The sequence below is a fragment of the Mus pahari genome, chromosome 12 (assembly GCF_900095145.1).
Source record: "Mus pahari chromosome 12, PAHARI_EIJ_v1.1, whole genome shotgun sequence".
NCBI lineage: Eukaryota > Metazoa > Chordata > Mammalia > Rodentia > Muridae > Mus > Mus pahari.
In genome coordinates this window covers 28,827,680-28,842,510 of record NC_034601.1, presented here as the reverse complement: position 1 = coordinate 28,842,510, position 14,831 = coordinate 28,827,680, and the positions used below count along the sequence as shown (strand labels likewise).

General features: G+C 46.2%; 1 protein-coding gene across 1 annotated transcript in view; it reads right to left on the bottom strand.

Moving 5' to 3' along the window:
* Muc13 (mucin 13, cell surface associated) overlaps positions 1-14,831 on the bottom strand; it is a 32,367-nt gene that overhangs the window by 8,462 nt on the left and 9,074 nt on the right. The window contains 6 exon segments of the mRNA XM_021209022.2: positions 2,047-2,213; positions 3,734-3,789; positions 4,967-5,073; positions 6,479-6,607; positions 10,259-10,584; positions 10,586-10,862. Of these exon segments, the coding sequence (XP_021064681.1) occupies positions 2,047-2,213; positions 3,734-3,789; positions 4,967-5,073; positions 6,479-6,607; positions 10,259-10,584; positions 10,586-10,862 (1,062 nt within the window).

Sequence of the window (14,831 nt, the reverse complement as noted above, 5' to 3'; positions counted from 1 at the left end):
ATTTATAGTTTTGTGTGTGTGTGTGTGTGTGTGTGAGAGAGAGAGAGAGAGAGAGAGAGAGAGAGAGAGAGAGAGAGAAAGAGAGAGAGATACATCATGTGTGCATTGCATGTTTCCACCGAGGCCAGCAGAGGGCGTCAGATAGTCAGATTCTCTGGAGCTGCAGTTAAAGGCATTTGTTAGGCACCTGACAGGTTGCTAGGATTCAAGCTCCTCCAGTTCAGTTTTCACAATTAAACAAGAGTTCTCAACCAGTGACCTTCTCTCCAGCCCCTGGCTTTTATTCCTAGGCTACACACCCTCTGGAACATGCTAAGCAGGAACTTGCCATGAGAGAACCTCCTTTGAAGAATGCTAGTCTGGGTTTGGATTGCGAGTGCTCGGGGTGAGGAGGTGAATCTGAGAGGGGACTGGGGCAGAGGGCAGAAGGAGTTACAAAAGTGGTGTTCCCCTCTAATAAAGAGCCGGAGCTGTAACTAACCCACTTCGGCTTGAAACTATTTATTGTCTTAGTCAGGGTTTCTATTGCTGTGATGAAACCCCATGACCAAAGAGCAAGCTGGGGAGGAAAGGGTTTATTTAGCTTACACTTCCACATCACAGTTCATCATCAAAGGGAGCCGGGACAGAAATGCAAGCAGAGAAGAAACCTGGAGACAGGAGCTGATGCAGAGGTCGTGGAGGAGTACTGCTTACTGGCTTACTCAGCCTGCTTCCTTATAGAACCCAGTACCACCTGCCCAGGGATGACCCTGCCCACAGTGGGTTTCAGAGTGGAGGGAGGTGTTCAGAGAGGTGGTCTAAAAAGCGTGTTTCAGATCTGACACTGACCCGTTTCAGCTCTGGAAACGAGGGATTATAAACGAAGCAATTACTCAGGAGTATAAGAATGAGAACCCTGGAGTTGGGGGAGGGGCTCCCCAAGATTACCCTGAGAAATGGGTAAATTGTTCTTAGCTGATGAGTACCTGCGGTCAGTGCCCATGCTGATGGGGACTCTCAGTTTCTTCATGTGTGTGCTAAGGCCTCTCTGTCCCCAAATAACACAAGGCCCAGGGCACAGAGACCACTGCTACTCTAGACAAAATTCTGAGCCCAAGAAGTACATCGGTGGATTAGCAGTGGTAGGCCCCACAGCAGAGCTTTGTCTCACAGTATCTACACTCTAGATCCTAACACATAACACATGACAAGAAAGAATCTTTGTAAAGTCCCAAAGAAAGAGAAAAGGTGTTGGGAAACTCTAAGCGAACACATTTATTTATGTTTTGAAAAACAGAACTCAGGGGTCAGGGAGATGCTCAGTCAATAAGGTGCTGTTGTCCAAGTGTGAGAACCCAAGTTCAATATCAAGCGACCACAGGGGGAAAAAAGGCAGGCATGGTGGTGCCCACTTGTGACTCTGGCTCTGAAGAAGTGGAGATAGGAGGTCCTTGGGACCCACTGGCCAGCCAGCCTAGCCATCTCACTTATCAGAGAGAAAACGTAGCCTTCTGTGAAGTGGCTTAGTGCGGAACACGTGATCAGCATCCGGGGTCCTAGGTTTAATCCCTATCCCCAGGGAGATGAATTCAGGGTCAATGGCTCCTGAGGGGGAACACTCGCAGAGACTGACTTACACACACACACATCACACACACACCCACACACCACACACACACTACACAGACACACACACACACACACACTACACACACACACCACACACATACATACACACACACCACACACATACACACACACACCACACACACACACTACACAGACATACACATACAGAGGGGGAGGGTGGGGAGGGTGGGAGACAGCAATCAATCTCCTGACTTGAAAATTAGACCTGCTGGGCGTGGTGGCGCACGACTTTAATCCCAGCACTTGGGAGGCAGAGGCAGGCGGATTTCTGAGTTCGAGGCCAGCCTGGTCTACAGAGTGAGTTCCAGGACAGCCAGAGCTACACAGAGAAACTCTGTCTCAAACCCCTCCCCCTCCCCCCAAAAGAAAGTTAGACCTTTAGGCAAACTTTAAGTAAAATCACTTAGTACTTACGGCTATAGCCTTTCACGTTGTCATCATTCTGAGCTTCAGTTTCGATTGCAGAAGTTACACTCGTTTCAGTTTCAGTTGTGTCTGCTTCAAACATATTAACTACTGATACACTGACTTCCTTTGTAGCATCACGCATTGCAGATCTTGCTGACCGTGAAGGGACTGTGCTAAAAGAGAAATAGAGATGTCAATGGATAAATCGAACTGAGGAGTCAACAAGCAGTATCTGAACCTCCCTGATGCCCAAATCTGCTGTATGTGCTCTAGCCCTGACCCATGGTAGATCACACATGGAGGCCCGGGGGAACACAGGGTTAAATTTTCAGCTTGCTGGCTTCTATTTGATGTGTGCTCAGAGAAAACTATAATGAAAACAATTCTTTTTTTTCTTCTTTTTCAAGAATTATTTATTTATTTTATGTATATGAGTACGCTGTAGCTGTCTTCAGACACACCAGAAGAGGGCGTCAGATCCCCATTACAGACGGTTGTGAGCCAGCATGTGGTTGCTAAGAATTGAACTCAGGACCTCTGGAGGAGCAGTCAGTGCTATTAACCGCTGAGCCATCTCTCCAGCCCCCAAAACAACATTCTTTTGGAAGGAACTTGGAGTTCTCAAGCCAGGTATGGTTTACAACCAAAGGATCCAACAAGGTCTGTGTGAACAAGATGCTGGGCAGACATCCACAGCTTTCCATCTCAGGCCACAGCCTGTCTACCCTGGCTGGCATCAGTAGGATTTTAGAGGCACCACTGAGTCACACGTGCTCTTTTGTATGAGTGTGTGTGTGTGTGTACACGCATGTGAGAGCCCATGAGTGCTGCAGCATACACATACATATGAAGTTCAAGCCATCTTCTGGGCCCATCTTCTTTATAAGCCTATTTAATCTTCTTCCCTCACACAATCTGCAACATTCTGTCCCATGATTGTGCTTCCTATGTGCGTCCCTGGATCACAACCAGGAGTGTTCTTCTCCATGTACCTCCACTTGCCTTTGAATTCCCTGGCCATGCCAAACCTACTAAGGAGCCGGTCAACCAGCAGCAGGCAAGTGCTGTAGCCTGTGGCTTCCACACAGTACCTCGGTAGTTCATGGGCACGGGCTGTTATATTCCCTTTCAGCCGGCATAAGCATTCTGAAAGATGGTGTTCCCGTCAGGTACAAGAGCTGTCTCCCTATACTTGAATGTGCTGTATTTGTTTTTGTCCTGGATCACTAAGCATTTTTGAGCATAGTATCCAGTTTTACCTTCTCATTGTCCCCTAGATTCCCCTGTTGTCCCCTAAAGTAGCCTTTATCCTTGATGACATCAGCAAACCCCATCCCGGAACACGGTGGCTCTACCCCCAGTGAAGGGGTAGGGAGGGATAGTCTATCTTAGGAGACTGAGCCTGGAGCTCACCAATTTGACTAGGTTGGCCTGCCAATGAGCTCCAGGGATCCCACTGTCTTCATTCCCCAACTGAGGCTTCTTATGTAGCTACTGGTGATCCAAACTCAGTTCCTTGTGCTTGTGGGGCAAACACTCTACCACTTGAGCCACCTCCCTGGCCCCATGGCCATTTCTTCTAGACGTATCACTTAACACAAGATGGCTTGTGACATGGGGAGCACAAGAAGAGCAGAAGTGAAGCGCAGATATGCTGCCCCCAAAGTACCTCACTGGTCCAAAGCCAACTTACCTCACTTTAACAATTACAGTCTGTCCATAGTCAGTCTTACTAAATGCTTTTTCAAACTGTGGAGGAAAAAGAGATGTAATAGCAAGGGGAACAAATTTAAATTATATTCTAGGTTTAAACATTTCTTTTCTTCTTTTCTTTTTCTCTCCCTTCCCTTATTCCTTCCCTCTTTCCTCCCTCCCCACTCCCTCACTTCTTCCTCCCTCCCCCTTCCTCCCTTCTTATGTCAAGATGGGAGGCAGAGAAAGTTGGAAGGGCAGCTAGCTTGGTATATACAAACTGTGGCAGAAACAAGAGACCATGTCCCAGCAAGGTGGAAGGAAAGCCAACTCCTGAATGTTGTCTTTTGACACAAACACTATGACATACTCACACCAGTGTATGCACATCACACACACACACACACACACACTCACACACACACACAAATAATAAATAAAATATTTTTAAAAGAACAATAACATGGGGGTTGGAGAGATGGCTCAGGGTTAAGAGCACTGACTGCTCTTCCAGAGGTCCTAAGTTCAATTCCCAGCAACCATATGGTGGCTCACAACCATCTATAATGGGATCTGATGCCCTCTTGTGGTGTGTCTGAAAACACCTACAGTATACTCATATAAGTAAAATAATAAATAATTCTTAGAAAAGAAAAAGAACAATAATACAAAAATGTTTTCTAAAACCAAATAAACAAAAACACTCCTTGAAACTGTAAGAATACTTGACCGTGTCCTGGACTCACCTGACTGAGCTCAGGTGTCTAAACACTGTCTGTCTGTCTGTCTGTCTGTCTGTCTGTCTCCCTCTCCCTCTCCCTCTCCCTCTCCCTCTCTCCCCCCACCTCTTTCGTGGTTTTGAGACAGGGTTTCTCTGTCTCTGCCTTCTGCTTCGATTAAGGGGGTGCATTACTACACCCCACAAACTAATTTGTTTCAAAAGACACAGTTAAAGCTCTTGTTTATTTAAAACCACACCAATAGCTTCTCTAACTGGTGGGTCTGGAGCAGTGTCTCCAGGCTGCTTTCTGGAGGCTTGGTCGGGCTATGCACAGGTGCACAAGGAGGCCCAAGAATCCCTGGGGCGCTACCTGCCCACCAGGAGGGGTACATTTCACTTTGTCAACAGAAAGCACGATCGTGTCACGTGGCCACATGAAGATCAGGCTCATGCTTTGCTGGCCCAGCTGTGAAGGAGGATACTTCATAGATGAGAAAGTGGGAAAATACTTACAAATTTGACAACATTGTTGTGCAACTCTTGATAGCCCTCAGAGTTTTGATCATTCAAGTTGGCTGTTTCAGGCACAATCATCCTAATATCCCCGGGGAATGTTGTTCCTGAAAATCAGACAAACCCTCTCTGAACCATTTAATGTTAATGGGGCCATTGCAATTTTTGTGTCTAAAGTGAGTTACTTTTCTTCTTTTTTCTCTCTTTCTTTTCCTTCGCATTTCCCCTGCTTTAAACATGGTCTCACTGTGTATTCCTGTCCACAGGCTGATCTGGAATTCCATTTGTAGGCCAGGCTAGCTCCAAATTCACAGAGAACTGCTCGGTCTGTCTCCCAAGTGCTGGAATTAAGGGCGTGTGCCACTGTCTTTGGCTTATTTTTTTTTTATATTCTTGAACTTGGTGCATACTATTTAAAATGGAAAGACTTTGGGGGGCATCGTTTACATAGAGTAGATACCCAGAAATCAGATTATTAGTGTTAAAAATACAAACTTTAGGAGACATATCTCTAACTATTGTGGGCAACATAGTCTGTCTGCTTCTTATACAACTGATCTGCTCTAACAAGAAAAGTAATTTTCCACCTATAAAGCAGAACAAAAAATATTATTTAAACCATTGGTTCTTGGGCTGGAGAGATGGCTCAGCGGTTAAGAGCACTGACTGCTCTTCCATGGGTCCTGACTTCAATTCCCAGCAACCACATGGTGGCTCACAACCATCTGAAATGGGATCTGATGCCCTCTTCTGGTCTGTCTGAAGACAGCTAAAGTGTATTCACATACATAAAATAATTACTACTACTACTACTACTACTACTACTACTACTACTACTACTACTACTATTAATTGGTTCTCAACCTTTGTAATGCTGTGACTCTTGAATACAATTCCTCATGTTGTGGTGACCCCCCCCAACCATAAAATTATTTTTGTTGCTACTTCATAACTGTAATTTTGCAACTGTTATAAATTATAATGTAAACATCCATATTTTCTGGTGGTCTTGGGTGACCCCTGTGTCTCAGCCCCCAGGAGGAGGACCACTGATTTAGAAGGCAAGCAAGCAGGCTCTGGGTTCCGTAGCGCTGGGTGACCTAACCCAGCTTGCGCTGAGGCACTTTCTAAGTCCATTCTTGGAGCTCTGACAACTCAGGCCAAGTTCACAGCCTTCTTCGGCCTCAGTGCCCCATGGTTGCATTTGTGCACTGTAGACAAGTTCTTTATTTTGTAGTCAGTTTTCAGGGGAAACTGACTCATTTTGTATCTAGCCCATTCTGAAGCAGCAGAGGGAAGGGTTTGGCCCACACCAGACCTTCCTTCAGCCTAGTTTCCAAATCTGCCTTACTCTATCCCTGCTTCCCCAGGATTGGTTGGAACAAAAGCAGACCCTCTCCTGGTCTTGCTTGCCTTCAGATTTTCGTCTGCCCCTTTTACTATTGTTTGAGATCCCTGTAAAGTCCACTTCCAGATGTGAGGGCTCCGCCTTGGCTGTCCTTTGGAGCTTACCTTTCACACATGATGACAGAGACTTGTTGTAGTAAGAGCCTTCCAAACACAAGCAGAAGCTGTCGCTATGCAGCTTAACACAAGAAGCAGCTCCTTTACAGGGGTTAGGATTGCAAGGATCACTGGGACCTTAGATGGAGGAGAAAGATATTACAAATCCACAGAACTCAGGGAGTAACTCCTGGTGAGTGTTATCCACTCTTCACACCCTCCTTCGGGAAACGCTGGCTCACCCTGGCTGTCCTGAAAATTCCTACGCAGACCAGGCTAGATTTAAACTCACAGAGGCCCGCCTGCCTCTGTCTCCCAAGTGTTGGGATCAAAGGTGTGCACCACCATACCTGGCCTCTCTACCCTTATTGTATGACTTCATAGTACATCTTTAGAAGGCCTGGTAATAGTGCATTTGCTTCGGTCTCTGGGGAAGATCAATACCATGGTTTGGGGGCTGGACTGCTTGCCGGCAGTGAAGGTTAGAGACTGCCCCCAACCTGCTTTCTTAGATCCCTGTTTGAGAGACAAGAGTAGCTTTCTCCTTGTAAGGAGCAGAGGCTCTTCAGATCCGGAGGGCATCAGTGCCTGCTCCCAAACACTAAGTAAGGCTCCCCAGACCCTTTTTAAACAAAGCAGCTTTTGACAGAATAGTGCAGTAATCACCACACAGGGGAGGACAGCAGGAAGCTCCAAAGGGGTCATATTCTGAGGAGCAGAGCTGTCACACATCCATGAAGAAAGGGAGAGACAGCCAGGCATGGTAGCACATGTCTTTAATCCCAGCCTCCAGGAGGTGGACACTGTTGGGTCTCTAGGAGTTTGAAACCAGCCTGGTCTATAGAGTAAGTTTCAGGCCAGCCTGGGCTATGGAAGAAGACACTGTCTCAAAAGAAATAGCCAAGAAAGAAAGGGAATAATTAAGAAGAATGCAGATTAACCTAATGAACTTCCTCCCATCCAAGTATGGACCAAGTCCAACCTGCTTAGCTTCCCGTGAAATCAAGTCCATTCAGGGTAGAGTGGCCTGGGCAACCCAGTAGTAGCTTTCTAGGGGGAGCATCAAGGACATGGTGCACCCTTGACTCTGCGAGGGAGGATTCAGAACAAAGAAATATTACAATGGACCCTGCACCCTGACCTGGATTCCTGGGTTGGACACACATGGCTCAGGCCTGATTTTCAGGAAACTGGTAATATTGGAGGAGGGACATCTATAAGTGAGCACATGGCGATCTCGGTTGGCCTGCCTGCCTGCCTCCTTCCTTTTTTTCAGAACTGGGGATTGAACCCAGGCCCTCATGCATGCTAGGTATGGGCTCTACCACAGAGCTAGAGCCTCGGCCACTGGTTCACCATTTTCTTCATCTCCACAAATTCTGGAGATTTTTCAAAAAGGATTTTTGTTTGTTTGTTGTTTGTTTTGTTTTTCGAGACAGGGTTTCTCTGTGTAGCCCTGGCTGTCCTGGAACTCACTCTGTAGACCAGGCTGGTCTCCAACTCAGAGATCTGCCTGCCTCTCTGCCTCTCAAGTGCTGGGAGTAAAGGCGTGTGCCACTTCCCCCAGTTCAAAAAGCTAATTTTAAGACCCAGTATGTGTGACATGCTCCTCTGTGATGAGAAAGCAGTTGCACTTATTGCGTTTGTTTAGGTTGTCTCTGGAGGGGAACACAAGGAACTGGCAGCAGAGGTTGCTTCTAGGGCTGTCCGAGGGCCATGGGGTTTAGGGGAAAAGGGCATTGGCTTTAACTGCATACCCTTTTGTCCTCATTAAGCTTTACTGACACAACCGTGGGCCTGCTGTGTTTTTGTTTTATTGGAATTTTTTTAATTAGAAGAATTCTTTCATTTATTTGTTTCCTGTGGGATGGATGCATAGGCACACAGAATAGTAGGTTCTGGAGATGGAACTCCAGCACTTTTGCCAGCTGTGTCGTTTCACTGGCTCCTCTTTTAAACTTTTTAGGCAGTGTCTCCTAGAGCCTAGGCTGACCTCAAACTTGTTACATAGCCAAGGACAGCCTCGAACACTTGATCCTCCTGTCTCAATCTCCCAAGCCCTGGGGACTACCCATGTGCTACTACACCCGGCAAAGCCAGGTATGTTAAGTAAACTAAATGGCTATAAATAAATAAATAAATAAATAAATAAAAGGATTCAGCCCCATAGTGAGGAGAAATAGGATGTAGGTTCTCTCTGGGGGACAGCAAACAAGCAAGGACATCAGGACATGCTTTCTTTCTAGAAATAAAGGGCAAGCTCAGGAGAGTGATTGGTGGAGGAATGACTAAGTCATGTTAATCGCGTTACATGTTAGAGATGGAAGGGATGAGCATTATTCCTTAGTTTCAAAGGGTTGTTTTGTTTTGTTTTTGTTGAGACAGGATTTCTCTGTGAAGTCTTGGCTGTCTTGAAACTTGTTCTATAGATCAAGCTAGCCTTGAACTCAGAGATCCACCTACCTCTGCCTCCCGAGTGCTGGGATTAAAGGCATTCGTGTTCCCCGCACCCCCACCACCAACATTGATTTCGAGTTCTTAAGTGAGTTCACTGGAGCCAAGAGAGAAGCAGTTTGCCTCATGCCAGCCAGCGTGAGGAGTTCATGAAGGACTGCTGTGGAGGAAGCAGACATGGCCTGGAAAAGCTCCCGTTGCTAAGACCACCACAGCTGCCCACATGGCTGGGTTCTAATTACTGATCTAACTGATTTCTTAGATATCTGTCAAGGAAAACTTGGAAAGGGATCAAAAGTGCAGGGAGACACAAACTTATCTCTTTGGGCAAGTCACTGTTGTCTTTGGGCCTCAGTTTCTTTTTCCTAGCATGATGTGATGTATTTGAACTCTAAATTCTGAAGTCTGAAGAGTCCTCTAGTCCAGTGCTTGGTAAATGATGGCCCATGAGCTGTAACTAACCAACCCTTTATTTTTATTTTTTTTTTAAAGATTTATTTATTATATGTAAGTACACTGTAGCTGTCTTCACACCCTCCAGAAGAAGGAGTCAGATCTTGTTAAGGATGGTTGTGAGCCACCATGTGGTTGCTGGGATTTGAACTCCGGACCTTCGGAAGAGCAGTCGGGTGCTCTTACCCACTAAGCCATCTCACCAGCCCCCTTTATTTTTATAACTACATTTTTATTGGGATATAGCCAAGTTCATTCATTTGTACATTGACACGGCTGCTTTTGTTTTAAAATGTCAGACGTTAACAGTTTCAACAGAGAGCACGTGCTGCCCACAAAGCCCAAAATATATACTATTTGGTTTTTTTGTTTTTTTTTTCTGATAAACTTTGCTGGCACTTGTTCTAGATCAAGTTTAGAGAACTCGTCAAGTGGTTTAGTGTCATTGGCTTATGGCCAGTCACAGTTTGGCCCTGGTCAGCCAACAACTGTTTGAGGACAGTCATTGTTTGGCTTCGACTTAGTGTGGGAATTGTGATCAGCCACCATCCTGACTGATTCCAGGGTAGAGCCGATTCCTTCAGCAAGCACTTAGTCTAACCTGCATGCTTTTCAGAGAACCTGAAACTACTTCCCGCTCTCCTATGGGCAGCTCTCACAAAGATCAAACTTAAAAGAGCTCTTCCACAGTTGGCAAGTAGCTTAAGGGACAGGAAGGGAAAGAATATAACTGAGCGCTAACTTAAGGCGTTCCTCCGGCAATAACTGAATTTTTATGTTTTTTATTGTCAGCCATTCCCCTTCCTCACCAGAACCTACTGACACATCACAGACCTCGGTGCTCTGTACCCCCGTGAGGAGAGTTTCAGGGACCACTCTTACCTGTGCTACTACTGCTAGGCACTGTGGAAGAGCTGGCACCACCAGGAGGCTGAGTTGGCCCAGAGGTCTGAGATGAACTACCTGTAGATGGAGACTGTTCCGAGGTGGGAGAACTGGAGCCACCAGGAGGCAATGTTGGCTTAGTGGTCTGAGATGAACTATCTGTAGATGGAGACTGTTCCGAGGTGGGAGAACTGGAGCCACCAGGAGGTGATGTTGGCTTAGTGGTCTGAGATGAACTATCTGTAGATGGAGACTGTTCCGAGGTGGGAGAACTGGAGCCACCAGGAGGCGATGTTGACTGAGTGGTCGGAGATGAACTATCNCTGTTCCGAGGTGGGAGAACTGGAGCCACCAGGAGGCGATGTTGACTGAGTGGTCGGAGATGAACTATCTGTAGATGGAGACTGTTCCGAGGTGGAAGAACTGGAGACAGTAGAAGGCGATGTTGACTGAGTGGTCTGAGATGAACTATCTGTAGATGTAGACTGTCCCGTGGTGGGAGAACTGGAGTCAGTAGGAGGCGATGTTGATGTTGATGTTGATGCTGATGATGATGTTGATGCTGATGTTGATGTTGATGTTGATGAATCAGATAGACTACCTGTGGACAGAGTCCCACGGTGGGAGAATTAGTGCTGGGAGTCACCATGGAAGAGCTGGTACCACTAGGAGACAGATTTGTCCCAGGCGGCTGAGGTGAATTCCCCTTGGTTTGAATTGTCCCAGATTTCTTGGTTGTCACAGAGGACAGACTTAAGCTATCTCTGGTCTCATTGGCTAAATTCTCAGGCAGATCATTAACAATACTTGAGGCAGAGGCTGTTGTGATTTTGGTTAAGGGAACAAGGTAGCCAAATGTCAGAGGACAGTGTGTTAGATAAATAATAGCAATTGCTGTCAATTCTAATCAAAACTCATCTTGGATTTTCTGGGGGAAATGAATATACTTGATTATGTTAAAAGCGGAAACACACCGGGTGTGGTGGCGCACACCTTTAATCCCAGCACTTGGGAGACAGAGGCAGGCGGATTTCTGAGTTTGAGGCCAGCCTGGTCTACAGAGTGAGTTTCAGGACAGCCAGGGCTACACACAGAGAAATCCTGTCTCGAAACAAAAACAAAACAAAACAAAACAAAACAGTGGAAATACAAGGCTCCTTCTCAGCATAACAAAATAAAAATGAACAGGCAAAAATGGAAAATATTATTGAAAACTACCACACCTAACATAGCTTAATTAAGCTTGTGGAGAGCTAGCTGAGTGTAGAGTTGTGGTGATAACATTCATGAAGAGTATCAAGTCGGGAGTGGTGGTATATGTCTGTGGAGGCAAGCCTGGGCTACATGAGGCCATGTTGCAAAACTGAAAACGGAAACAAAAAAACCCACTGAGATCAGTACCTGAACTTTGGAGACAGAGACAAGAGGCTCAGGACATCCTTTGCTACCTATCAAGTTCAAAGCTAGCCTGAGCTACAGGAGACTCTATCTCAATTTACAAAAGAAGACATTACTACCAAGAAATAGCAAAATTTATATCTATATTTGGGAAACTGTTTAATAAATTCCCAGGACATTCAGAGGAAGACATTTGAAAGTGCCACAAGGTGGCGATGTTACCACCAGGAAGTGCCTTTTGTTGTTTTGTTTTTCGAGACAGGGTTTCTCTGTGTAGCCCTGGCTGTCCTGGAACTCACTTTGTAGACCAGGCTGGCCTCGAACTCAGAAATTCGCCTGCCTCTGCCTCCCGAGTGCTGGGATTAAAGGCATGCACCACCACCGCCTGGCAGGAAATGCCTTCTTTCTACATTCCTAGGAAACAGACCCGATTGTCCATATTGGGGTAGTTTTCTATGTTGAAGGGAACCTGAGAAGTTGGTTTTAAGAGAATAATCTCGTACAAACACCTCACTGAGCCAGGCAGTGGTGGTGCACGCCTATAATCCCAGCACTTGGGAAGCAGAAGCAGGTGGATATCTGAGTTCAAGGCCAGCCTGGTCTACAGAGTGAGTTCCAGGACAGCCAGAACTGCACAGAGAAACCCTGTCTCAAAAAACCAAATAAATAAATAAAAAAGAAAAAAAAAAGGATGTCTTCTTTTGTAAATTGAGATAGAGTCTCCTGTAGCTCAGGCTAGCTTTGAACTTGATAGGTAGCAAAGGATGTCCTGAGCCTCTTGTCTCTGNAGGCCAGCCTGGTCTACAGAGTGAGTTCCAGGACAGCCAGAACTGCACAGAGAAACCCTGTCTCAAAAAACCAAATAAATAAATAAAAAAGAAAAAAAAAAGGATGTCTTCTTTTGTAAATTGAGATAGAGTCTCCTGTAGCTCAGGCTAGCTTTGAACTTGATAGGTAGCAAAGGATGTCCTGAGCCTCTTGTCTCTGGACACTTCACTGAGTGCTGATTACAGTTCTTCCACTTTTGGTTTGGTTTGGTTTTGGTTTTTTTGAGACAGGTCTTGCTATGCAGTGTAGTTGGCCTGAAATTCTCAATCTTTCTGAGTGCAGGAACAGTGTGTTTGTTTGTTTGTGTTGTTGTTGTTTTCTTTTTTTTCTTTCTTTTTTTCTTGGTTTTTCGAGACAGGGTTTCTCTGTGTTGCCCTGGCTGTCCTGGAACTCACTCTGTAGACCAGGTTGGCCTCAAACTTAGAAATGCACCTGCCTCTCTCTGCCTCCCAAGTGCTGGGATCAAAGGCGTGCCCCACCACTGCCTGGCTATTGTTGTTTTCTGGGCCATTTCTCTAGACACATCTACTTTGAGATAATAAGATAAATAAATGGTCTGTGTCCTAAAGACTATGATAGACATCAAAGCTGTATTTACCGCTTTCCTAGAATTCCCCAGGAAGCTTGGAAGACTGCCATTTAGTCTCCCACTTAGTGACCCATTTCCTGGGACTCCTCTTGTCTCTAAGAACTCTGACATTGACACCAGATTATACAAATTATTAAATGAAAACCTTTGTAGAGAGGAAGCCCTATGATATAGGATGCTAATGTTCACTCTGATTCCCCCAGGGGCTGGTAAGATGCTCCGGGCAACGCCCAGTTCTTCCCCATGGACAGGGCTTGGCTACTAGTAGCTCGAAGAGATAAAGAGATAAGCAATTGTTTTTCCATCACCAAGAAAATAGTCACTAGCTGGCCACAGTCACATGGCCCACTGCCGCACATCTCCTGGGACTTTCTCATTTATCAAGGGCTTACCTTATACCTGATGTGACCCTGTGAGACAGACACAAATGTCCACATGTGAAGAGCCCGTAGACATTGGATGAGACGATTTGTCCATGACACTGTTTGAACTACAACTTTGTCAGAGGTCTGAGGAGAGGCATGCATGAGCCTGTGGAAGTCAGAAGAGGCCATTGGATCCCACACAACTGGAGTTCCAGTTGGGAGGTGAGCCCCGGTCCTCTACAAGAAGTGTAAACACTCTTAGGCACTGAGGCATCTCTCCAGCCCCAGCTTCTATCTTTCTGTTCCCTCAGAGCTGAGAGCTGCTTTCTAACCCACACCACAGTGATAACCCTACAGCTATAGATCACCTATAGGGTGCCAACTATTGACTTAAATGAGAAAAAAAAAATGTTCCTTCTATGGACTTTTTTCTGGAGAACACTCCAGGGCCACCATCTCTCCAGAGCATATGGTACCTAATGCTAGCTGAGAGTCATACTAAAATGCTTCTGGCAGACAGAAGTCCTCAGTAGTAAGAGATGCTGGCTCTCACTAGATGCCACGGGGAAGAGGAGCCCTAGTGCTCAGGGGAAACAAAACACTGGCAAGTGGATCCCGATGAGGGGGCTTAGGATGTCATTTGAGCATGCCCTCATTGTCCAGGAAGTCTTATGACATTTCTGAATGGGACAGATGGAAGGTGTATAAGATTCACCTTCTGTCCTCAACTGCTGAGACCGACCTGGCACATATGCAAACAGGAGCAAACACAAATGTCTAAATATTGGATCTGATGGCAGATACAGCGCTAAGTGCCTAAGGTGAGTATCTACTGGCTTCCTATCTACTGCCGTGGGCTGTCTCCTCTGTTATCACGGAGGGAGAAACCACAGCTAGTAACTGACTACACCATATTTGGATCCCTGCCTGCCACGCTCTGAAGTGTGGAGCCTGCTCCTGTATCCTGCTGGGGGAATTCTCTGGCCCGTCTCCTTTCTACACCTCTAAGGTACCTTGAGATCCACGACTATGGATCCTCTAACCTCGAGCCACGTCCCCAAGCCTTCCCAGCAAAGCATTCCCTTCTCAGTACCCTTATGTCTTACAGAAGGCATTTCTTTTTCACCGTGACTCCTGAAAGTCACGTAGATCTTATCAGTTCTTACTGGGACCTGAAGACTTGGCTACAGCTCCTGCCTCAGGCGTGGCAGAGGAGATCTGGTGAGGCCTACACTCCTGTTAGGACAGCTCTTCTCCCCCAATCTTAAAAGCAGGTCAAAAAAAAAAAAAATATATAGCCGGGCGTGGTGGCGCACGCCTTTAATCCCAGCACTCGGGAGGCAGAGGCAGGCGGATTTCTGAGTTCGAGGCCAGCCTGGTCTACAGAGTG